General features: G+C 45.5%; 1 protein-coding gene across 2 annotated transcripts in view; it reads right to left on the minus strand.

Moving 5' to 3' along the window:
- Positions 1–238: 238 nt before the first annotated feature.
- The window catches only part of CFAP20DC (CFAP20 domain containing), a 1,807,766-nt gene continuing 1,780,804 nt past the window's right edge, over positions 239–27,200 (minus strand). For both annotated transcript variants that reach the window (XM_078661515.1, XM_078661514.1), the window contains one exon: positions 239–3,147. In XM_078661515.1, coding sequence (XP_078517641.1) covers positions 3,035–3,147 — 113 coding nt within the window. In that variant the 3' untranslated portion in view covers positions 239–3,034. The remainder of the gene's footprint in view (positions 3,148–27,200) is intronic.

Genomic DNA, 27,200 nt, shown 5'->3' on the forward strand with positions numbered 1-27,200 from the left:
TTCATTGACAGGCAATTACAGCTCGCAATAAATACACAGAGATAAAAATATCCTATAAAAGACATGATTGCCTTTAAAATGTGAATTCCACAATATATATGTAGGACAGGCAACATTAAAGATGCCAACAGGCATAAACTATGAACGTACTGCGGCACGTAATCATTTGATTTACTTGGAGATGCTTGGAAAGAAATATAACAAAATGATGGATAAAACACTTAAATGTCTGAAAACATTTTAATATAAAATAGTCGTGTCGGTGCTTCAAGACCTACTTATGTAAAAATTATATGAGCAGATAAAAAGAATTACCGCCATTTAGTTGCAAATTTACACATTTAATAAATATGGAATTACACTGTTAACTAGTTTATCACTTAACCGATAAAACAATCACATTCGGTAAAATTGCATGTGCAGAACTATTATTTTACAATTTTTGTAATTACAAAATCAACAGAGGAAGCATCTTAAGATACTACGATGTTTACAAAATGTTTGATTCATGTAAAAGCATATCTAAGGAATTCATAATTTTGTCTACATTGCCCTGAAGATGCTTCATAGCTATATATTGGCACCCAAGAAATCAACACTGCATAACAGCCTCATGTAAGACACTACAGATGTGAAAGCACACTAAGCACGTCACAGATGGGTCCTAGGTTTATCTGAGATAGAATTCATAATGGCGGAATACATCTAACAAGACAATGCCTTGCTTTCATAGACAACACGTAATTTAGGACTGCTTTATTGATTTGGATGAAACATGTACGTGCTTGAGGTAACACTGGCGTTGTCCTTTTTACTGGAACGTGCAACATTTGAGGGTAAACAACTTAGTGCACAGCACTAGGCCCGTAGTAAAAAAAATATAAGCACGGAACCTTGCAGCATTTAAGTGTTAGGTGTACATTTTCACACAATTCTTTCCTAATATAAATCTACCTTTAACCGAAAGACCGCAGAAACGTTAGCATTATTTTACATATATTTACTCTGCAGTAGATTTTTTTATGTAAAGCCGCTGTATTTCACCATATTCACAAAATTTTACCCAGAAGTAAATCGGCCGATATTGAGTGCTATATTACAGATGGGGAACACGGCCCAGGTTAATCTTGTGCATATCTGGGTGCGCCAAACACATATGACAGGCAAGCACCCATTTACAGACCTGCCAACTTCTGAAAACTTTTCAAAGTGTGACGAGGAGACAAGGCCTGCTGGCGTGCCAGGGGACTCTGGGCCATATGTATGAAGAAAATTCGCATTCGCAAAGGCCGAAATGGTATGTATAAAGTAAAATCTGGTGCAAAATAAGGAATCGCAAATTTTGCGATTCCTTAAATGCAATGTGTGAAGCAAAACAAATTTGCAAAATGCCCTTAAGGAATCGCAAATTACCACCAACTTCTAGTTGGTGGTAAATTGCGAATTCCTTGAAAAATGCACATTTCAGCATTTTTCAAAGAGCCATGTGACGCACATACATGCCCTTACGGCATGTATGTGCACCACATGTGCACCCATGCATATTTCAGGGGTGCAACAGGGTGTCCTTTGGACACCCCTGCACCCTTGAAATTATTCTCAATTTGCGATTTTCAAATTGCGAATCGCAAAATTGAGAATACCTTCCCATTCATTCCTATTGGCCTCCTGGCCCATAGAAATGAATGGAAAAGTATTCCTTAATTGCGATTCGCAATTTGCTAATCGCAATTAAGGAATACTAAGAATTCGCTAATAAAATGCGAATTTGTACATACATACCAATTTGCGATTCTGAAATAGCGATTTCTTAAAAATCGCAATTTCAGAATCGCAAATTGGTACCTTCATCCATATGGCCCTTAATGTCTGAGGCTGTGGTTGGCACTTCTACTCACCACCTCCCAGACCAAAATAAACTAATTCTTCTGAGGCTGCCGTCCATGTCCTGGGGATGTTTCCCACCATGGATAGGACATTGGCTGAGAGAGCACCTGAACAAGAGCTGTAAACACACCCAGCGCAGAGGCCAGCAGCTCACTCAGTGTTACACCGTGTGATAGCCGCTCTTCACTGGGTAACTGTGTATAGGGAGCACATATCGTGTGACACACGGTGGAACCGCGTGAAAGGGAAAGTCTGAATTTTCCCAAAATATATAACTGTCTCTATCACGTACTAACACTGCAAGCTAGCGCATGATCTGGAGAAAGCACAACAGAGAACCCGGGCAGCAGAGTACCCAATGCCCCTTGTTTCTGTGGAGGTGACACTTGGCAGCTGAAGGGAGCTCGGGCGGGGCTAGGATGCACGTCACTCTTCCACAAAGGTGACAGCCCCGAAGCACAGTTTTTATCTGCATGGAGCAGTCTGTGCCTCCCACTGGAAGGCAGCTGGTGACACCCAAGAGCAAGCTCTTTGGGCTGCTATATGTGCCCTAAAACCATGGTAAAATACTTTTTGCGTTCCCCTGCAGAGCTGTTTCGACCATGCTCCCCTAATATGGCGGGATTATGTTTACCATGTTTGCATAATTTTACGAAGGAGGGACTTCACAATTACTTCTGTGCAGATAGTAATGTTATAACAGTGCAATATGTGTTACAGGTGAAGCATCAGAGAGGCCCCTTTGTAATACAAAACTACACTGGAGCATTGGAAGAGGCCCAAATGCCAATTGTGCTTTGTATAATCCTCCCCTAGGGCTAGGTTACATACAATGCGCAGTGCTGGTGCATTGTGCACTCAAACTTTCCATATTACACAGATTGCAATGGTATCGGCATAAAACCACGCCACCTTCTTAATATCTCGTGCAGCAGCATAACCGAATGTACAGGAGCGGCCTGTGCGGGTAAGAGTGGTAGGGCGGTGGGCCGGGTTGGGAGGGGAGTCGACAGACGACCATGAGGGAAAATTAAATAAATAATTAATTTCCCTCGTCATCATCGTCTGTCGAAATACCTCCCCCACCCGACCTCACCGCTCTTACCTGCATGGGCCGCGCCTGGCGCTTGTGTCTGCCATGCGCAACCTAAGCCAGTTCATAGTATTTGCCAGTTTCAGGATCAAAGTAGCAATTTAGGCATGAATCGTACAGAAGCGTCAAGACTTCCTCGTCCTCTTCATTGCTGAAATCATCTTGACCTATGAGAAAAAAGTAGAAATATCAGCTCAGTATTAAAATACATATATATTTTTATTCAGACTACATGTACCTTTCTTTAGCCAGTATTTGTTATATGTCTCTTGGATGGATGGACACCAGATTTGCAACAATATAAGTGATGAGTTGGGCAAGGTCTAATCCCTTTGGCTCATCGCAACAGCAACAAACATTAGCAAAGCCAATAGTACAGGCGTTAGCAAGCGGGTGGGGTGGTCATTTATTTTTCTTTTTTGTTGCAAGCACACGCTGCAACAACAAAAAATAACAAAAGGGAAAACATCCTTCCACCTAAGTGTGGCATCCAGGAACCAATATACTTACAATAAAACATTACATTAAAAAGTAAAATTAGCCATCCCTTATCATTGTGATAGAACAGTGTGAGTGTTTCCTCATAGGCAGGTGCACTTGCAACAGGTAAAGAAACCCTTTTTAGTTTGGAAGCAGATCATAAATAACATTATTTCAGGACCCACAAGTTGTTTCCCTTTCCTGGAATAAAACAAGATTTTGGTGTAGGAATATTGATGACTCCTGCACCAGGGATCACCATACCTAAATTTGGCTAATCCATAATGAAAGTCATGAAGAGCTCCTGGGTCCTTCCAACATTCCATTCCAGGGTTCTGGCTACTCATGACCTTTGCAACTCATTAAATGTTTACTACAGCGAAAATAAAAACTATACTACATGGAAATAAACTAGACCAGTTTACGTCAACTAAGCTCATTATCTGATCCTGGATCAATATCAGTAGTCATTTCAAAGCCACTACAGTCACTCTGATGATTCTAAAAAAACTGAAGCTGATCTGAAGTAGTGAAAACGTACAGGACAATACCCTTGTTTTCTTCAGCTGCTAAACTGTTGGAAGGACACGTGTGAGTGTATACAAACTGCTGAGATTTTAAGTGATACTCGAGCAGCTTTTGTTCTGCCGCAGTACTGAGCTGCTACTGCTTAGCGCTATGGATGATGTTATTATGGTTGCTGATGGTGACAGTGTTACCTGCATGGATTTTATTAGATCTGGCAGCTATGTTTGATACTGTTAAACATGCAATCCTGTTGGGGTGGCCGCTGTCACTGGCTCAGCTGTGGCATGATTTCATTCATTGCTCTCTGGTCAGACTCAATCATTGCCCCTTCCTCCTTTCACTGCTGCAGATCTGCCTCTGGACTGAGGTGTGGACTTATGTCTGGCACTCACACCGCACTACTTTAATCTCTAAGTTGGCTCCTTGGTTAAGGTTATCCATTCAAGTTCTGTCACCTCCTATATGCATATCAATGACACTCAATCTATAATTCGGCAGGAAGGTGACCTCTAATTGGGTGGTGGTGAAAGGCTAAGCAGGTTTCTCAGTAGGCTCCTGCTGGCCAATACAGCTGGAATCTCTCCCTATTCCTTTCGGGTGAGCTCAAAAATTATTATTATAATTGACGCCATATGTCTCTTCAAATGTTTCTTTGATGTCCACATGCTCATATCATATGAAAAATCTGAATTGTAAAAGAAGTGTGATTTCTGTCAGCATTGACACATGGTTGGACACTCCAACTCACTTTATCTGGGTTTACCCAATGACCTTAGTTAATAGTAAATTATACAGAACCAAGATGCCTGGATGACTACAATTGCACCTAGCCATGCCGTCCTTTACTGCAATTTCTACACTTTGTTTTAATCAAAGTGCACATACATTTCAAAACATTGGTACTGCTCAAAGGTATTGAATGGAAATGCCCCTGACTTTAGTCAGAAGTGATGCCTACATAACCACCCTCATAGAGTTCTGTGTTCTGTTCTTCCTCCAGGTGCTTGACCATTACTAAATTCCACAGAGAGAGAATGGGTCGGTGAAACTTCTCTGTTTTCACTGCCGTACAGTGGAATGTTTTTCCTACTAACTTGAGAGCTAGCTCGCCCCGATGGAGATTTATACAATCCTTCAAGACTTGGCTGTTAGTACAAGCAGGACAGAACCAGGCTCGGTGTCGAGAGGCCACAGGTTGACTTTGGCGATTAAGATGGGAGCATCGTCTATCGAAATTGCCGGCACCTTGGCAGATACCAAGGGGAACGGAGCCAGGGTAGGGTTAAGTACCAGAGACAGCAGCATTTCAGATCCAGGGATGTATCCTGAGAGCCCAGGTGGCATCGAGGGCAAACCTCCCGGCAATAAACTCACCTGACTTGAGGATGTCTAGGACCTTGGAGGAGACTTCTGGCTGTAATGACTCTGTAGTGAACTCAAGAACATCCACAGGAATGAGATCCAGACCTGGGCCGATACAGTACCTTCTTCTGATTTACCACAAGGAGCTTCATCACCTGCTCATGAGTTGCCTTCGGGTGCATGGACTTGCACTTGACACAGGCCTTGGGGTTGTGCCCCGACCCCAGGCACTAGAGACAAACGAGGTAAGGATCCAACACCTAAAATTGGAGGTGACAGTTCCCACAAGGCTTGAAACTAGAGGGTTTTGCATGAGATATGCCCCAGCGCACTGAGAGCAAGCTAAAAAATAGAGGAATCGATAAAAAGTTGAAAAAAGTTGGCCAAAATGTGGCTGCAGTAGCTCTCTGGATCTGCACTGTTGGAGCAGAAAGAAAGGAACTGATGTCAGCGCACCGGGCGGCGTATTTGTAGGCACTGTAACGTTACTTCTAACCCAGTAAACACAGTGTAAACGGAGAGCCAATCGATGGCACCTACTGGTAAACAGAGGTACTGCATAAGATTTTCCAGATCCAGTCTGACACCTGGGGAATATTCTAAGGTGAGGAAACTGCGGTTAGCAGCCCCAATCAGATGTGGACAATACAAAATCTATGATTAGGTGGACTTTATGGAAAAAATCGTCCTCCCAGCCAAACTCAATCTTGGAAGATACGCTTGCTCTTTCATTCTTCTTTACAGAATTGTTGATCAGCATGAAGTAATACGAGATCCCACACCTTCAATGTGGACACTGTGCATATGTTCTCTGATCTGCCTTCTCCAATGCGGTATCTCTAAAAGGATTTTATGCTAACATTTTCAAAAGTACTGGGGTGTGTACACATTGCTGAGCCTTAAGTTGGCTAAAAGACTGTGTAACAGAAACCACAGCCACCACCCTGTATAGTCACGGTGCAAGAAGGTTTTGTGCCCCAGACATTATAAGACGTTCTAGAACCATCTAGGCTACAGTGTGGGCAGGGTTTACTGCTGCACCTTATAACAGATGCTGTTTTAGGACTGCTTTTAATTTGCTCATGGACATGAAGCTTAAAGGTCCTATTCTTTAGATGTTTGCTAGAACTGTAACTCTTTCTTGTGCAATGAGAATGTTGACGTAGAGTAATCATATTGGGAAATAATATATTATTTTATCGAAAGACAATCCGCCTTGGATTTGTGTATCACACAGGACGCAGTAAATACTGGTTTTTATTTTTATATTGATGGCTATATGCAAACGGTCATAGTAAGGGAACGGATTTGTATTACTTTCGCTCAAATAGGATACTGACAAGCCGAGCTTTAGAATCATTTTTAAGGAAAAGAAGAAACACTCCCTGCAGCATCAAGAAGCAAATATGGAAGAATTCGAATGCCTGAAATAACAATGTCTGGACATTGGTATGCAATCATGAAGTGAAGGAGATTTGTTTAAATGTTGAAATGATCAAGATTCATTGTGATTTTTTCCCCTGAGGAGGAAGCCGGGGGATAGGCTCGAGAGTACTGCTCTTGTTTTTAAAACGCTACGCTTCTGTTTTAATGTTATTTGCTCACTTTTAAATTTAAAACTTACTTGCTGCTGATACCTATTCTGCCCCATCTCGAACCCCGCTCCTCGTGTAGCAGACTACGTGCTCACGCGGTAGGAGACAGGGGTGGACGCCATCTTGGGTGGACGCCAAGGACAGCGTTCTAGCTGCTGGCTGTCTCCCCCCTCCTGGCTACTTAAATCCCGCTCTTCAGCGGCGCTTAGATTCATTGTGATTTTTCCCCTGAGGCGGAAGCCGGGGGATAGGCTCGAGAGTACTGCTCTTGTTTTTTAAAACGCTACGCTTCTGTTTTAATGTTATTTGCTCACTTTTAAATTTAAAACTTACTTGCTGCTGATACCTATTCTGCCCCATCTCGAACCCCGCTCCTCGCGTAGCAGACTACGTGCTCACGCGGTAGGAGACAGGGGTGGACGCCATCTTGGGTGGACGCCAAGGACAGCGTTCTAGCTGCTGGCTGTCTCCCCCCTCCCTCCCCTCCTATAAGATGACCTCAACCACCCGTCCGCGCCGAAGGCGCGCCAAAGGCAAGCCCGTCTGCGCCTGTCCGCGCCAAGCGCCAGGACCCCCGGTCATTATTCCCTAAACCATCAGTCCAAGAGAGTTTACAATCGTGAGCTGCTGTGGAGTCTAAGGGGAAGGGTGGAGGATGATTGCACTTGATAATACCAGACAAGAAAATGCTGACTGGACCTATTGTTTGCCCAGCATGCTTCTCTCGCCCACCTGCCATTTTATGTACTCCTATTAAGGGAATCATCGGGTCCCACTATTTCAGGGAGGAGAGGGAGGAGCATACCATCAACTGTATACTTATCAATGCTAGGTCCCTCGTTAAACATAGTACAGAATGTGCAGAATTGATTCAGGATAAAAATGCCAAAATTGCATTTATTAGGGAGACCTGGACAGATGCGGCATCGGGACCGGATCTAGTCATTGCAACGCCTGCAGGCTATCATAGCCGTGTTCTGGACAGAACCGGTAAAAGAGGGGGTGGGCTTGCTATTATCGATCATGCCTCTATCCACGGATCATTTCAGGCGGCGTCCTCACAGACTTATGAGGCACTGGGATTTAAGCTTTCTATATCAAATCATTATACCTTTCAGGGCTGCCTTATATATAGACCACCCGGATCGAGGTCTCAGTTCCTCGATACGGTGGGTACTTTGGTGGAGGAAGCCCTATGCACCAAGTCCTTTACCGCTCTAGGAGATTTTAATTTTCATTTAGGAGGAGGCTCAGACCTGGACACTTTAGCTCTGGCCGAAGTAATGCAGGCAGCAGGACTGACTCAGGTGGTAAGGGGAGACACACATACAATAGGGCATACTTTAGATGGGATTTTTACAAACAATTCGGACTTACATTTTATCCATACGGAGTCCATGGCCTGGCTCACATCCTCTATATTTACACTACCTACAGATGTGAATGAAGCTGCTGAAAAGTACACAGACTGGATTGACCGAGCATGTACTATTTTAGCTCAGCCCAAACTCTGTCTTCCTACTCGTACAGTACCATCTGCTCCCTGGTTTACCCAGGAGTTACGAGACCATAAGGCGATCTGCAAAAAACTAGAGCGCGTTTGGCGCTCAGACTACCTGCAGGCAGATAAAATTAAACTTAAAGCCAGTCAAAGGATCAATAAAGAAATGATCAGGAAGGCTAAAAGTACGTACTTTTCTGATCGGATTGAGGGAGCCAAAAACTCCACTAGAGAACTCTTTGACACAGTTGCCAGTCTGGTTACCCCTAAAAGTCAGTTATTATTCCCCCAAGTCTGGAACTGTGTGAGACCCTCGCCAAGTTCTTTTTAAACAAAGTGGAACTGATTTTCTCAGCATTGGAACATCAAGTGGGGTTGTCTCTCCTTGAAGGGATACACAGGACCACTTTGGATAATCCACACGCGGCGAAACTCTCTGGGCTCCGTCCTGTAAATTCGGATGAGATAAAAAATCTGCTTCAGGCAACTAAATCAGGCTCGCCCCCAAGATCCCTGCCCAGCCTCAGTGGCACAGTTGGCGGCTATCCCCATATCATGTATTCTGACGGAGCTATTCAATCAGATGTTCGACATCGGAGAATATCCAACATGCTGGAAACGAGTGTCGATTGCCCCACTGCTTAAAAAACCAACACTCGACATCTCAGACCCCAATAGCTATCGGCCCATAGCCAGGCTACCACTACCGGCCAAACTTATTGAGAAAGTCACGAATGCACAGCTGTGTGACTTTCTCAGATCTTCTCAGTGCTTGGATATAGCCCAACATGGGTTTAGGGAAGGCCATAGCACCGAGACTGCCCTGATCAAGTCCACGGAAGAGATCAGGAAGGCGCTGGATGCAGGAGGACGAGCAGCTCTGGTACTCCTCGATCTTTCCGCGGCCTTCGACACGGTCCATCACAGTATTTTGGTGGATCGTTTAGAAGGCTGCGGAATTCAAGGCACAGCCCTGAGCATACTGAAGTCCTTCCTAGCCGACAGGGTCCAGGTGGTGGCCCTGGGACATTTTGAATCTAGACCTTTCAAACTCCCAGGGGGGGTCCCTCAGGGCTCCTCCCTAAGCCCCACACTATTTAATATTTACGTTTCCTCCCTCACCCCGGTGATTCGGTCATTTGGATTTGAACTAACATCTTACGCAGATGATACACAAATTGTGGTATCCCTGCTCCCGGGGAGAGAAGAAGGAATAGCGGCTAGGTTCCAGGACTGTATGTCTACGGTGAGCTCATGGATGGCTGGGAATTGTCTTCAATTGAACTCCTCTAAAACTGAGGTTCTTCTTTTCGGCACCGATGTTAGCTTCTGGAGCCCCAAATGGTGCCCCCATGATATGGGAGCCCCACCCATTCGGGCAACGAAAGTAAAGAACTTGGGAGTCCTTATTGACAGCCAACTATCTTTTAAACCACAGGTCAATGCTTTAACATCTTCCATCCACTGGATTATGAAAACCATTGGGAAAGTTCTCCCTTTTTTATCAGACAGTAGCAGGAAAACGGTGGTGACAGCACTTGTGCTGTCCCGCCTTGATTACTGCAACAGTCTTTTCTTGCAAGCCCAGCAAGGGCTACTTAATAAACTACAGGTGCTGCAAAATGCAGCTGTTCGATTAATTACTGGCCTGCCCAAGTTTGCACCGGTGGCACAGGAACTGAGGAAGTTGCACTGGCTCCCGGTACGCAGGCGGATAATGTTTAAATCATTGTGTATGGTGTACAAGGCAGTGAATGGACTGGGTCCATCCTTTCTTCAACAACATTTTCAACTGTACACGCCAGGTAGACAGCTACGGTCGGCAAATAAAGGGCTAGTCAAAACCTGTCAAATCAGGAAAGCACGATGGGGAGGCCGTAGTTTCATCTCTGGAGCCTCCACCGTCTGGAATAAACTGCCCCTGGCCTTGAAACAATGTACCAACTTGATGGCCTTTAGGAAAAACATTAAAACTTGGCTCTTTGGCCTTTAGAAATCAACGGACGTCTCAGGGGAGACATCGCATCATTTCAGCGCCAGGACACCGTTCGGTAACAGCGCGCTTTATAAATGGTATAAATAAATAAATAAATAAATAAATCCTTTGGTTACGGTATTACCTCTGTCTTCTTGCTTAACAAGTCAATTCTGTTGAACTAGATCACTCTTTTCTGGTCAGTGTTTTTTCTATTTTGTATTATTATACATCGCACAAACTGTATTAAAAATCGTGCATGTGGGAAGAAGAATCACCCACAGATATCAGTAAAAGTAACAGACTGTTAAGGAGGCAGTTTTGTGTCCATGGCTCAACTGCACAAACATCTGGATATTAGAAGACAATCAGCTGAGCCGAGGAATTTTAGGCCGAAGAAGTTAGATTGCTGCTAGAGAATGGAACCATGCCACAGATGTCCGAGTATCAGACCAGAACAACAGCAGATGAAAGTAAACAAGCAGTAGCAAAGTCAATGTTCCTTGCTTTTTCAAAATAAGTGACAGTCAATTGCGGAAGAGGACTGACCGGAAGCCCACTACCTCTGTATTCCACTAGAATATTAAGTAGAAAACATCGTGAGGCCAAAATATTGAGATCCAAAAGAGTGTGAAAGTATAGGTTTCCTATACTTAACTTCACATATATGTATCTTGACGATATACAGAGGTTTGACATATGTAGGTGTGGAATTAAGAACAGTAAATTTGTAATGACCTATATGGTCTTACTGTCTTGATATTTAGGCTACTCCCTACTGATGTGGAGTCCAATGATTGAATAGGAAGGCCAATCCAGTGAGAGTGTAAGGACGTTTCTGCTCTTAAGACTAAAAGCCCGGAACTGAATGGTGGGCAGTTTTCTGTTCATTGTTTTCATTAGCAACCGTGCAAGGACAGTTTATGCCTTTGCAAATTACATCAAAATGTGCAACATTTTCAATAGTAGAAAAGGGCAGAAAAAGAAGAAATAGACGCAATGTGGCTTTTGACCCAAATGAAGAGTCAAGTGTTGGGTACGCATAGCCTCAAATAGTGGTACAAAGCAGTCTAGTGCTACCCAAATGGGCTTTGTGCTATTACAAAGTAGATATGGCAATATGATTAAACTTTACAAGCACTGTGACAACGCAGTTCAGAGGCTGTGTTAAACTGGTTTAGAAATAGAGATAAACTAAGCAGAAATCAAATAAACTCTTGTTGCAAGTACACATCCACAGAAAGAACCCCCACCTCAGGGCATGCCTTAACTTAGGTTACGGTGACCAGCGTTTGAAAGCAAAAACTCCAAAATATTAGAAAGATCCTGTCCAAATGACCTACTGAAATGGAGCATCCCAGTCTGTGTTCTGAATCAGAAAAAGGAAATGTAATAATTTGAAGGCTTGCGGCCAGAGTCACAAAGGTAATTTACACTTTTGAGTACGTTTTCACTTTTGGGTAATTTTACTACTTTTCTGTATTCACAAACTGCACAGAGTCCTCGCTCTTGGTCAAGGGAGCCAGCCGGGGTGGAGCTGGAAAGGGCTTCCCTCAGCGAAGTGGCTTCTTTTGCAAAAATGTGATGCTCGATCCTTAGCAAGTGAAATGCTTGCTCTTTTCCCACAGCAAACTGGCGATCCACAATGCACTAGTCTTTGACAACATTTCAGCTGCTGGACTCACGAGTGGCAGAGTTACAAGGCAACAGTAGTCAGGTGAAGTCTATGATGGCTGTGAGACTTCAGATATCGCTTTGGCAGCAGGCAGAGCCCAGTCTTCTTCAACACAGTCAGAGAGCAACATTCAGCAGGGCAAAAAGCAGAAATGCAGTCCTTCCAGAAAAGCAGTCCAGTTAAATGCTTTAGGCAGCCCAGTAGTTGCTCTGGAAGAGCTTAGTTACAAGTCCATTAGTATCTGATTTTAGGGGGTTAGAGACCTAGTACTTATACCCAACAGTGCCTTTGAAGTGCACAGGTACCCTTTTAGCCCAGTCCTGTCAGCCAGTCTGTGGGGGGATAAACAGTGCTTTGTGTGGGGACAGGACACTACCTTTCCGTTTCATAACTTTATTCGACAGTTAAGTCGTAAAAGTACATATACAATTACATTTTTAAAAAACAATCAATAAATATTTAAGATACAATTAAATCATTCCATAACCATCAAACAATTTAAAACTTCCATAGTTGTTTAAAATTAAATCTAAAAGCAATCCAAGATTCAATATTTACAGTTCAAATTATAATTATATAAATCTGGAGCTGCGAGAAAACCACAGCACATAGGAGGGGTGCAGGATCTTCATAAACATAAGATATTATCAGCAATCACTCACTAGTCCTTTGGGCCAGTGTCTTCAGACGGATTCGCCAGGCCCAGCTTAAAAACTTTGCAACAGCAATACAGATAGTGGGGGAGAAATCTGTACACAGGATGCACAAAGCGTCGGCATACCTTCTTGTGCCCATTAATCGACATACCGGTTTTATCCACACATTACGAGGTGCAATATACAGAGGGCAAAGAAATAATATATGGCCCACTGTCTCACATTGTTCTTGGCATTTATCACATTGATCATTACCTGAACCCCCCCATTTGCAGGTATATTCCCGTGTTGGGAGGGCACCCACCCTTAGTTGAAAGTACAACCTACGGTCGTAGGGTTTCTCAATCAAGTCCCAGTACTTCTCCAGCACTGGGCAAGACTTGAACTCGAGAAAACGACCAGTAAGGTGGGTGGAAAGGCCTTGAGAACTTACCGATGAAAATACCAATTCCCAATATCTTACTTTCAGGATTTCTTTTGAAGGAAATACTGCATTTGCAGGATCATACCAAAGCTCTGACATTCCAAGATTTCCTAGGAGAGATCTAATCTCCTTTAACCATTTGGTTTTATGGAATGAATCAGCTTTGATAACATCCATAAGACCCCTAGCATAGTGTACAAGTTCCTCTGTACACCATAGCCTGCGCCAGTACAACAGAGGGCGAAGGTTAGCTTGGTATAAAACTGGCTTTTTGCCAAGATCCATCAATAAGGGTATTGAAGGGGTGCTTTAAGAGAGACTTGTAAAATTGCGTAAAAACGCATTCTCCAGCTGGGTCAGACACTTCAGATTCTCAAATCCCCAAAGCTCGGCTCCATACAGGGCCAAACTTAAAACCTTCATTCCATAAATGTCTAAAACTGGGCTAATTGGTTTGGTCAGGGATGTCTTAAACTTTGTTAGAAGAATTCCTGCTTGGCGCTTATGCGTCAGGACAACCGGATCAAGTTGACAGTTCCATCGCATATCTTTCTGTAGAGTGACACCCAAGTATGTAAAAAAATCAACCTGTTCCAGGGGCAATTTATTCATAAAAACCTTTCCCCTGAACGACCTATGTTCATTAAAGGACATAAATTTGGTTTTAGCAGTGTTCACTTCTAGGCCACGCAGGACACAAAATTCTTCAAATCGTTGGAGGGCCTTTTGGAGACCGCTTAGGGTCTTTGATATTATTAAGGTATCGTCCGCAAACATGAGGATTGGGTTGTGTATACCTGCCAGCACCGGAGCGTCCGAGGGGCTCAGAGAGAGAAAGTCAACCACCCCGTTGACAAAGAGTGAGAACAGGGTAGGTGCCATAACACAACCCTGTCGCACACCTCTGTCAACAGGGAAGGCATCCGTAACCTCCCCCTGTACCCACCACTGGACCCGGGCAAAATTATCCTCATGTAGCCGGACGATAAGGGTCAGCAACTCTGGGGCCATCCCCATTTCTCCCAGCACTTGCCATAGTTTCTTACGCGGAACTAGATCAAAGGCAGCCCTTAGATCAACAAATACAGCGTAAAGGGCCCCCTTTCCTAGTAAGACCGTTCTCCAGTACAAGTTGATAAAGCGAAAAACTTGATCAATTGTACTGGTCAAGCGGCAAAAGCCAGCCTGCATTGGGCTCAGGACGTTGTTATCCTCCATCCACTCTTGAACCTTAGACAAAACCAATCTGCCCATGATCTTCTGGACCGAGTCGATCAAGCTTATTGGCCTGTAATTACCTGCTACAGTTTTATCGCCCTTTTTGAATACTGGAACAATTTCCGCCCCCTTCCAAGAGGGCGGAACGTCCGCACCCCACGCAATTGCGTTTGCAATGTATGCAATGTATAAACGCCAGGTTTGCTTGTCATTAATAAAGACATCTGACGGAATGCTATCCATGCCCGGCGCTCTACCACCAGTTACTCCATCCAGGGCCCTATCATTATCTTCAGGAATGAAGACCACCCCAACATAATAAGTATGTGGGGGCGGTTCATAAAGCTCATCATCACTGCTCTTGGCGTACTGTGGTTTGAAAAAGTCAACCCACGCATTTTGGGCCACATTATTCTGGGGGCGATCCGGGCAGCCTCCTCTATCCCACTTATATATGTCCCAATACTGCTTGGAGTTCTTAGTCACACAAGCATCTTTAAGTTCACTCCACTTCTCCTCATCCCATCGCTTCTTAGCCTCCAACTGGGTTTTCCTATAGCAGACCCGAGCTGCCCTTACTTTGTCTGTGCCTCTCGATTTTAGGCCTCTGCCAAGACTAACCCGAGCTTGTCGACATGCGGCATTGTACATCCCTCAGGTCTCTTACCCCTTACAATCTTCCCTGAACAGGGCTTACAGAAATGAGTTTTTAAACGCTCAAACAATTTAGTATGGACTTCGGTCACAGAGGAACGTGAATCCATACTAACAGTAATAGTCCCCAGCACAGCCAGTGTGTTGGTTACTTCTTCATTAATTATAGCTATGGTTTCGGGATGTTCAACAATTCTGCTCCATTTTAAGTGGCGCATGTCGTTAGCTAAAACAAGGTCGGGCACTATTACGTCCTGAACGGGTGTTATACCCGCAGCTAAGGAGAGGCTGAGAGTAGCGCTAAGTGGATTATGGTCACTCTCTATACGGTTAGATACCACCATATCTATAAGGTAGGGCCACAAGCTTATTTGGACGAGTAGATAGTCAATACAACTAGACCTATAGCCATTATCGTAGGTACTGGTTCCTGATCTATCTGATGGAGTTCGTCCATTGGCTGCCCTCAGGTGATTTCCCACACACAATCCTTTCAGCTGAATGGCCGCCTCTGTCCATTTTTTTATGGGATCCATCTCAAGGGAGGGGATACCCCACCTAGAGTCCTCCTCTTCAGTAAGATATTAATCGTCATGCCCGAGGGGCTCAAAGATAGTGTTAAAATCCCCCGCTACAAGAGGCAAAACGTTCGTGGGCGTAGTAACGAGTAACTCTTCTAATACAGATACAACCTCCGATCTTTTTCCCCCTGGAAGGCCTCGAGCATAGACATTAAAAATATCTAGACTGGTTCCTAAAGGGGTAAAAAATCTTACTACAAGAATGTCACAGTTATCTACTAAACATTGGTGAGTGGTACATCCTAAATCCTGCCTAACCCATATAATAAGTCCACCAACTAGGCGACCCCTATCTTTTTTAATTGCGGGGGCATGAAAATTGAGATAGCCTACACGAAACACCAGGTCTACTAACCATGTCTCCTGAAAAAGGCAAATGTCGAATTTTTCAATAAAATCCGACCACTCTGGAGAAACTAGTTTTGGGCCCATGCCTGCTATGTTCCATGAAATCATCGACGTAGTCCCCCTTACGTGAACCGAACCCCCGACAGGGTCCAGCTCATCCAAAAAAGCACTCTGCCCATCCAATGTATCAAAACCAAGTGGAAGATTCTGGACTGATAATTCCCCACTTGGTAGGTTTGGGGGTATCTCAACACTTGATAAGACAAATTATTATTTCCAGGAATTGATTCCATGTTGGGAGAATTAACTGCTAATATTTCAACATCACCCGTATCACTTTCTGTAAATGAATCACTTCCCCTACATACATTTCCATTGGTGGGTACTAGATGGTATGCCCCACCTCTGGACGGGATAGATTGTCAATCACAATCTTCCAACCCAGACACCCCATCAAAGCCATTATACAGCCTTGAACCTTCTTCAGTATTTTCCCAACGCTCTACACCCCTTGCTAGCGACATAATTCTGGTGGGCTGCAGTAGAGCTCGGTAGAAGTAAGTGAGGGGTAGGGAACGTATTGTAGTTACTAGACTTGCCACGGGCCAATCACAGATGTGTTCTGCAGCCTTCCTGTCTCTAAAATGAATAATAATACAATCTCCCTCTTTGACCTTTTTTTGAGGACCCACCCAGTCAACACGCCTGGCAAATAGAATTTCAGCTGATACCCCCGATGGCAAAGGGCGGTGGTGATTGAGCCAGTAAATACACTTATTCTTAAGGTCCCTGTACTCCTCCCTTTTATCCTGGCTAAGGGGGGAACACCCGCAAGTACCACCACATAAGGGATGGATTATGGCGGGAGATCTTTACATGGCAATCTCTTACCCAGTGGTGCGCGAGGGTTGTTCAAATTTGCTTGAGAGGTGTGATATACCTCGCTTACAGCTTCCCTCCTCCCATCCCCACCATTCAGCACCAATTGAATAGAAACCCCACCATTCAACACCATTTGTTTAGACACAATCCCAACTCCCATAGATGGAGTGTGCAATGGAACAGCAGCATCTGTAACAGCCACAGGTTTGTTACTGGTCACCAGGCCGACCCGAAGGCCAGTTTCAGTTATATGCCCGGGCTGTGTAGGAACAACGGCATTAGGACCTTTTACAGTCCGTGCCTAGGCGGTAGCGAATGATAGTTCCAGGCACGCCAGCCTATTTTCAATTATGTCAAGCCTGTCATAAATTGGAAGACACGTTTTTTTGAAGATAGATTCCAGTTTAGTCCAAAAAACCGGCCCCAAGTCAGCAGGTACATCTTCATTGAAAGTCAAAGGCAGAGATATCACTTCGCTGGTAGAATGGCCTCTATCCGAACTCAAGGGCACTGGTGAAGTAACGTTCCTATTGTCAGTATTGATTTTCCGATTTTTGGCACTCCTTCCATTGTCATTTACGCCCCCACGTTTCCTTTTAGGCCTTTGACTCGCGGGGCTTTGGCTAACTGGTTGAGCAGGCCTTCCCTTCTTTGCAGTGCATGCAGACCGAGTCTTGACACAAGGGGCCGCTGTCTCAGTAGGATTCACTACATTCCTGCCTCGCAAACTTGTATTGTCAGTTATGAGGGCACAAGACTGACTTTCTGCCTGTGGCGATACACTAATTCCTTCCACCACATTATCACAGCTTGCCTCAATAGATGCTATGGCCAGGAATTGCAATGGTGATTTTGCTTGTGCTAATAAACCAAGTGAGGAGCGCTTTTCCAAAGCGAAATCTATAGATAATCTTTTTTCTGTCTGGGTGATTTCATGAGCTAAGATCGAGGATGCTCTAATCAAAAACTGATCCAGAGTTCCCACTATGGAGCCCCCAATAATGGATTTTCTACTTTTCCTCCCAGCAGGTGAAGCCATTATATAGTTCTGGGCAAGTGACAAATAGAGACAAAGCCCTTATGGAAGTTCGCTTGCTAAAGGACAGTAGCAAGTCCAACAGGTTACAATTATAATTTGGCTTCAAACTAACCTTCCGGTAAAGATGTTAGAGACAGGCCCCGTCCCGTCCTCAACCGATCTCTAACGGGCTCAAACGGGGCCACCCTTGGCCCGGGCTTCGCCCGGCGCGTGCCCGCTCGCGTCCCGCGGGGCGGGAGGTGCGAGTCGTTATTAAAGGGCTGCTGCAGGGAGGGGCTGCTACACAGGTGTTGACACCCGCGGTTTCTCCTGGGCCAGTTAGTCTTTCCACCAGCAGTCACAGTCACAATGCCCCCGCGAATCCTCGGGAGCATCCCCCGCGAAGCGGGAGGCGCGAGTCGTTATTAAAGGGCTGCTGCAGGGAGGGGCTGCTACACAGGTGTTGATGCCCGCTGCCTCCTGGGCCAGTTAGTCTTTCCACCAGCAGTCACAGTCACAATGCCCCCGCGAATCCTCGAAGCGTCTCCCGCGAAGCGGGAGGTGCAAGTCGTTATTAAAGGGCTGCTGCAGGGAGGGGCTGCTACACAGGTGTTGACGCCCGCTGCCTCCTGGGCCAGTTAGTCTTTCCACCAGCAGTCACAGTCACAATGCCCCCGTGAATCCTAGAAGCGTCTCCCGCGAAGCGGGAGGCGCAAGTCGTTATTAAAGGGCTGCTGCAGGGAGGGGCTGCTACACAGGTGTTGACGCCCTCTGCCTCCTGGGCCAGTTAGTCTTTCCACCAGCAGTCACAGTCACAATGCCCCCGCGAATCCTCGAAGCGTCTCCCGCGAAGCGGGAGGTGTGAGTCGTTATTAAAGGGCTGCTGCAGGGAGAGGCTGCTACACAGGTGTTGACGCCCGCTGCCTCCTGGGCCAGTTAGTCTTTCCACCATCAGTCACAGTCACAGTCACAATGCCCCCGCGAATCCTCGAAGCGTCTCCCCTACCTATTGAAGTGTAGATGTCAGCTTCTCCCTTCCCTCTTGCCCAGGAAGACCCATCAGTACGCATATGAATGCTGATGCCCAGAAGTATACTGTGTTTGTGGCTGTCTACAGGGAACGAACAAAGTATAGCAGTCACCCATGCCAGATGTGTATTGGAGACAGGCTGAAGGCACACAAAGAGCTAAGAGCAGATTACCAACCCAGATATGAAATATAAAGCAGCTACACATGCAGAATCAGGAATTACTACTTAAAGATATTTTATGAAATCACAAATGCTTGCCTATGAGAGGGGTAGGCCTCACAGAAGTGAATAACGAAATAGGCTGTTTGTCACTATCAGCACATGCAAAACATCACAGTACATGTCCTATCTTTTATTTACACAGTACCCTGCCCTTAGGACTATCTAGGGCCTACCTTAGGGGTGACTTATGTGTAATAAAAGGGGAGTTTCAAGCTTGTAGGTAGTTTGAAATGGCAAGTTGAATTGGCAGTAAACTTAACACACAGGCCCTGCAGTGGCAGGCCTGAGATAGGATTTAAAGACTACTTCTGTGGATGGCACAATCAGTGCTGTAGGCCACTTGTAGCATTTAATTTACAGGCTCTGGGTATATGGTACACCACTGTACAAGGAACCTACAAGTAAATCAAACATGCCAAACAGGTGTAAACCAATTATACCATGTTTAGAGGAGACAGCACATGCACCTCAGCATTGGTCAGCCTTGGTAAAGTGCCCAGAGTCCTAAAGCCAACTAAAAATGTCAGAAAAAGAGGAGGAGGAAGGCAAAAGGTTTGGAGCGACCCTTCAGAAAGGGTCATTTTCCAACACTTGCACTTTTGTAGTAAGTCTAGCACTACACATTGCCACCCACCGGTCCTGCAACACCATCCCAAAGAAAATAATGGCGGTAGAAACTTACTTAAAAAATGTAAGTTACTACAAAAGTGCAGTTTGTGACTAGCAATTAGTAGTATGTTTTGTAGTAATATTGTAGTACTACAAAACTTACTACAAAGTGCAGTTTGTGGAACAGGCCCTGGAATGTTAATGTGCATAGCTGTAATGGAAGGCATTTAAAGGAGATATTTAAATGCATTCAGGATAAAAAGCGGTCCGGATATTTCATGGACGTTTTAGAGAGCACACTTGCTTAGAAGTGGTTTCACTTGCTTGAAATAGGCTTCAGGGAAAAGAAAACATTCAGCAGACAGATGTGATTGGGTCGTAGCCTGAAACAGTCAATTTCTCTAACCTTGTATGAGATCTAATTAATTCTGTCAACATACTTGCCAGTAAAAAGAGTAAAAGCACAAACATCGATTGAGAGCAAAACAAAAGAGAACAGAGATGTTGCACTTTGCAGTTGTAAAGTTAAAAACTAATCATGCAAATCTCAAGCGGTAACAAAAGAAGTAAAGATGAACCCATTTCAAAGGGTGAGATTAATCATGATAAATTGAACAAAATGCTCGGAGCATGCTTTGGAAAGAGTGTGGATTCTGCAAGGCATCTAGAAAATACAGGCAGTGCCACATACAGTTTTAGTGACAGCACAACTGTGACATTGGCCAAGATCGTCCAAATAAAGAAGGACAATGGCAATGAACGACCTCCTTTCCTTTCACGAGATACATCGCGTCTTCCAGGTGGTTTACAATTGAGGCCAACAGGAAGGGGCAGGTATAGCAATGAAGGTTGAGTTCAAACTCATTTTGAGTGGTACTACAATTATGCTTTTGTGGAGTCCTGGGTGAGCTTCTCATGCATGAACTGAGAAACCTGAGAGCTCTTCTTCCTCAGATAGCCTGGCACACCTCCCTTTCTCACCCCTTTCGCAACACTCACCAGAGGTTGAATTTGTGGATGCCACTGTTGAAACGAAAAAGAGAAGAATCCAGAGCTACCTTCACTAGTACTGGGAGCCTAACTGACCCTCAGGGTTCCTCAGTCTCCCCCGGCTGCACCTTCCCAATCGATCTTTGCCAATTGGTCACGCTGGGGTCCTGAACACACCACGACAGGTAGATGAACTGGTTTAAGAGACAGTGGGCAATAAAGCAAGGAACCTAGATCACCATTCCTATCCTCAATTGTGAAGTGTGGCTCTAGGTGGTGGGTGCAGACAGTGAGGGAATACTGGCAGAGGCCTTACATGGCCACACGCTTGGGGTTCTTGTGGCATGGCACTGACAAACAGGGTGACTCAGTCCTCCAGCATCTGGTAGTGTGACTCCAACCAGCTGAGTAGTGTCCTGTGATCATACGGGGGCCATACAAACCCAATACAGAGCCAGCGTGTTGAAAGAGACCAAGATCATCAACAAAACACATCCTGGGGCACCAGCGCCACTCTTCAGTAGCAATATGTGGCCAGGAATGGACGGCGCTGAGAGTGACAGGGGCAACCACACCAAGGGATCTTGAACGGCAGTATCGAATCAAACAGAAGTTTGAACTCACAGGGCACCACCATCCGCACTCTGCAGAGGGAAATGATGCCTATGAACAGAAATCAGCTTCTCCCACACTGCAAAGTATGAACCTAAGCCCTCCAAGAAAGGACTGCAACAGAAAGCAATGGAGAAAAGTGGATATTTATTATAGATTTAAGTTCATTGTCTTTATAAACTGGTCTTTCTTGATGGATGGGATGAAGCGAGTAAGCAAGGAAGAAGAGGGAGATGGGGATGAGAATGGAGATGAAGATAGCAGCGAGCAAACAAGGTGGGGATGATCGGCTGGAGATGAATATGGGGCACTAATGCCAGGGTAAGAGGGATGAAAAGTGAGGGAAGAGTGAGAAATGATGATAGGGAGGAAAGGAGGAAGCAGCAAGCTATTATGGAAGAGATCAGGAGAAAACAGAATTAAGGACTACTTCAAGTCCTACTATCCACCAAAATCCTTGTAAACAGTAAGGAGCGAATATAAATATTAAAAAAATGTGACAACCCATTCAAGCAATGGCAGGCCATAAAAATGCATGAAAGCCAATGCCTGACGGGAGCTGAACCGAAACCCATTCTCTGTATTACTACTTGGACTGTTTAATATTATACGTTGGCAATATGATGTCTCTCATACAGTCCACATCATCTGCAAAACCTAAAAAGAAATACTTTTAATGAAGTCACAGAATAACAAGGGACTTACCCATGGTAATGCTTTTTCAGGTGGCCATTCAATCTAAGCACAGATCCCTTTCATTTTGAATTTCCTTAGGTTCCAGACTCGATTTGGAATCTTTTGATCAGCAATAGCTCCCTCACGCAGGTAGCTGATGCTATTGAACATCTGTTAGACTTGGCATCTTTTGGCGTGTTTCCCCTGAGTTTTTGCTTTCTGCTCTCCCGGTTTTTACTCGGTTTTTGGCTGGCGTAGTGTTTCTGCGCACTTTTCTCACTGCTATTTAGTGGTAAAGTGCAAGTGCTCCTGTGGTAAAGTGAATTATGGATTGGTGTTTCCATGATTGGATATTTGATTTACTTGCTAGTCCCTAGTAAAGTGCACTGTGTGTGCCAGGGCCTGTAAATCAAATGCTACCAGTGGGCCTGCAGCACTGATTGTGCCACCCAAGCGAGTAGCCCTAAAAAGGCAACAGAGACCTGCCATCAGACGCTGGTGCCATCGACTCCAGGTCGTCAGCTGACAATAGCGCTTCAGAAATGACAATGCCGCTGCTTGCACTGTGACCTCCCAGCACCGTGACGAGCACCGCCTTCATCTCGCAACGCGACCCTGGTCTCACCGACGATGCCATCCAACACCGCCACTGAGCCGCGGCTCGCACCGTGACCTGGGGGCACTGCACTCCGCACCGCTGCACTTCAATTGTGTGTCTTTTGCTTTCCCGCCCTAAATTCGCCGGGTATGCCCAGACATGGGTCCCGGGCTCACTGTGCCACTGGAATCAAGCTATCCTGGCTGAAGAGCGGTGAAAACCCGAAACCGGTCCTAGGATGCTTGTTTCCGGTCCAGGGAGGGCCTGGCTTGGCAGTTTGGGCTGGACTGTTCCCATGAGGCACAGGGTCAAGACTGATTTGCATATGGCCAGGTCTAAACTGGGATGGCATGTTGAGCAAAAGAATGATAGATTTAACCCAGATCTCTTGACTGGGGGTGAATGTTTTGATTTGTTCTGCATTCTGTCCATCAATTGTGTGACTTTTGCTTTCTCGCCCTAAGTGCGCCGGGTATGACCAGACATGGGTCCCAGGTCACTGTGCCACTGGAATCAAGCTATCCTGGCTGAAGAGGGGTGAAACCCCGAAACCGGTCCTAGGATGCTTGGTTCCGGTCCAGGGAGGACCTGGTTTGGCAGTTCGGGCTGAACTGTTCCCATGAGGCACAGGGTCAAAACTGATTTGCATATGGCCAGGTCTAAACTGGGGTGGCATGGCGAGATAAAGAATGATGGATTTAACCCAGATCTCTTGACGGGGGATTTGTTCTGCATTCCATCCATCAATTGTGTGTCTTTTGCACTTCGCACCACAGCACACGACGCCTGCTGACGCCAGCGCTCCTGATCCCAACAGAGAGGAGGTCAACCTGCAACGCTTGTGGCTTCCAGGGCCTCGATGACTTCTGCACGACCTCCGAAACAGACGCCTGCAGACGCCGTGTTTTTGGAAGCTCAACGAGAGGTCGCCGACGCCCTGCATTTCGAAAAGATACTGTTTGTGGGTCTTCCCGACACCATAACTGGCCAGCGACACCGTGGTCAGCCAGAACTGTTTGGACTTGTTTGCTCACGACGTGGTGATAGTCTCGGACGGAGCTATCGACAGCAAGGAACTGTTTTTGAAGCTTATTTTGACAACTTTAGATTTTTAAGTACTGCATTGTAGATTTTTATCGTTTTTGGTTTTGTCTTAAAGTATATAAAAATGTTGGCTATTTTTCTAAACTGGTGTGGTGTCCTTTTGTAGTGCTTACACTGTATTATTGTTAGTTATGTGCAAATGCATTACACACTGGCACTAAGATAAGCCTGACTGCTCATGCCCAGCTACCAAGGGGGTGAGCAGGGGTTATTTTAGGAGTGTAACTCCCTTATCCTGACTAGAGTGGCGGTTTCTGCCCGACTTTGGCACATGCCCTAGCCGACCTAAAATTAAATTTCTAACAACATCACAGCAGCTTCATCCCATCTCCAGAAGTAAAAACATGGAGCCATGTAGAGATGCTATCAGTGAACTCTAGTCAGTTTACAAAAACTTATTACACACAGTTGGGCACAGTGTAGAGACTAATTCAAATAATAACAAGGTGTATAATTTAATATCGAAAATTATTAACACCTAAAATCCCACACCACAGAACCAGGAAGAGAGAGGGAATGAGGAATATGCAGTTGGGTGAAGTATTTACTTGAAAGAACATTACAGAAGGTAAGTATCTTGTTTTTCTGATAGATACTTTTAAGTGCAAATACCACATCTTTTGAATAGATTGCAAAAGGCAGATGTCCAGCATCGTAACATCTCTGGCAAAGGCCATAGTGGTGTCAGAATTAGCCCGAATGTCCTCAGGAGACTCCTTCGTGGCCAAGGCATAGCACATTTTAATTCAGAGAATGATGCATCTGGATATGGTCAGTTTGTGGACTGCCCTTCCTTTCTTAATACCAGTTAATCCCTTTATAAATCTGGTCATCCAACCAGTGCTCCTTAGTCCATTCAATATACAATCTAAGGATTTTTTCAAGGTCCAACTTATAAACTCGCTACTTCTCCCTAGAAGATTATGTTAGAAAGACGAATTTAGGGCGTGTGATGGACTGCCCAATTTTTTTTGCAATTTTGAAAGACAACACTGCCAGAAATAAAAAGGGAACACATATGCCAGAGTCCAAAGTAGCAGCTTGTCCCGATAGAAGGTGGTATATGGTGTTTGTACTGACAGTTCCAGCTGTCCAGCTTTAGACTTAGTGACATGGAGCACGGAAGTAATCACAATGAGAAAGACAATCTTATGGTCAGTAGAATGAAAGAACAGCTGTGCAAGGCAAGTACGAAATGAAGGTCCCACTGTGGCATAACAAATAACAAGATGTGCAGGAGGAAATATATCTTCTGTTAGTTCTATCAAAAAATACATCACACCTAGTAACTTAAACAAAGGGGGCTGATCAGGCAGGGAATACTGAAAAATAACAAAAGCAAATGCAAGGTCTTTCCAGGTCAAAGCCAATACAAACAGAAGTACGTCAGAAAGTTTAATCTGCAGCGGATCAACCAAACAGATTATGCACAGGCCGTAAACTTTTCTCAACTTTCAGAATAGATAGATTTTTATAATGGACTGCGAGTAGCGAAGATGAATTCATCAGTTCCAAGGGATCAAGTAATTTCAGCTAGACATGGTTAACCTCCATGCATGGAGGTATAGGTTATGGAGGTTCGAGTGTAGAATCCTGACCTGTGGTTGACAGAGCAGGTCTTCCAGAAGAGGTAGGTGGGTCAGGGGGGTTAAAAGCAAAGACACAGCAGGCCGGAGTCCAAATATTGATCAGTTAATCTCAGTCCTTCCTCCCCGTCTTCATATCCTGGGTAAGGAAATGCGGAAATGGGTAAAGGGGACGGGAGTCACATGAAAGGCAGAATGTATCCTTTGAGGAACTTTGAGGTGGAAACTTGTGAGTGCAAAAGGCTCAACAATGAGTGTTTTCGGTGACAACAAAAATATCTACCCAAGTGTAACCTGGGGCGAGGGGCTGGGGACACTTGCTAGAGGTAGAACAGGCGCCGCAACAGGAAGAGGCTGACCAGAGTATCGGATTAGACTGGGCTTTATTTTGATTGTGCGTCTTGTCCTGTAAGTAAGTCTTTCTTTAGCGAACTCCCGGTTATCCGTGTTTAGGCCTTCTTTCTCCAGAGTTCCGGACACGTGATGTTCTGTCGGGACCGCCTTCCCCGGTGTAGCGATGGTGGAGCCAAGATGGGGAAGAAAACGGACAAGAGGGAGGCCGTTAGTTGCCAATCTGATACAGAGTCTCCCCAGGGGAACCCCGTGCTAGTGATGGGACACCGGTGTGAACGTGCAGTCGAACAGGCACACTCGTGACTAGTGCTTCAGGGAACAGTAGCGAGGTGAGGAAGGAAGGAGGAAGGGTAGAAGGAGGGGTTGCGGGTAACATGTATCGGGAAAACACACCAAGGAGAGGCACGAACGGGGAACTTATACTAGGTACTGGGAGCACTCTTTCTCCCCACCCAAGCCGCCCAACGCCGCCGTACCTGAGCAAGCCACACTACTCCCTCGGGAGTGTGGCACGGCGGAACACAGGGTCGTTGGCCTCCTGGCTCTCCTCCGCAATCCGGTAAACCGGTCCTATCGTCCTCTTCGTTCTCCTTTGTAGGATTCTCCTCGCCTTCTCCTCTCGAGCCGTCGGTGACGTCACACGCCGCATACAGGGCTTCCCCTGTTTTCAACCATCCCGATGCGTCCACGTCAGTGGTAGGCGTGGCCTCGTCTCCGTCGATGTCCGCCCAGTTAAAGGAACCTGCAGATGTTTCCTCGTATTTTCCTTGGCGTGGTTTCCATTCATCCCTCGGTGACTCCGACTGTAGGGTAGAAGGGGAGGCATCATCAGGTGTCCACCAGTCGACCCGGCCACCCGTCCCAACCCTGTTACACTCCTCCCCCCTTGGATTCTCCCGGTCGGGGAGAAGGGGCACCCTCGACAGGTAATCAGCGTTGCCGTTCTCAGTCCCTTTTCTGTGTACTATCTGGAACGCAAAAGGCTGAAGAAACAAAAACCACCTGAGTACCCTGGCGTTCTGAGTCATGTTTCTCTGCATCCATTGCAGGGGAGCGTGGTCTGAGTATAGAGTGAAAGTTTTTCCTTCAAGGTAATATCGCAACTTGTCGACAGCCCAGCGGATCGCCAAGCATTCCTTCTCCACTGTAGGGTATTTACATTCCCTTTGGTGTAGTTTACGGCTTATAAAGAGGACGGGGTGTTCCAACCCATCCTCGCCAGACTGCGACAAAACTGCTCCGATTCCAGTATCCGAGGCATCTGTTGCTAGAGAGAAGGGTTTGTCAAAGTCCGGGGGAATCAGCACCGGGATTGAGGTGATGGCTTGTTTTAGGGCTTCGAAAGCCTTGCAGGCTTCTGGGGATGGGTATTTCCCGATGCTGTTTTTGTTGTTGTTTTTAAGGAGATCTGTCAAAGGAGCGGCCAGATCTGCAAAATTCAGGATGAACCTCCTATAATACCCTATCAGCCCTAAAAAAGCCCGAAGTTCTTTCTTTGTGGACGGAAACGGGGTGCTAGTGATTGCTTTTATCTTCTCTTCT

Source organism: Lissotriton helveticus, chromosome 9 (assembly GCF_964261635.1).
Source record: "Lissotriton helveticus chromosome 9, aLisHel1.1, whole genome shotgun sequence".
Taxonomy (NCBI): Eukaryota; Metazoa; Chordata; class Amphibia; order Caudata; family Salamandridae; genus Lissotriton; species Lissotriton helveticus.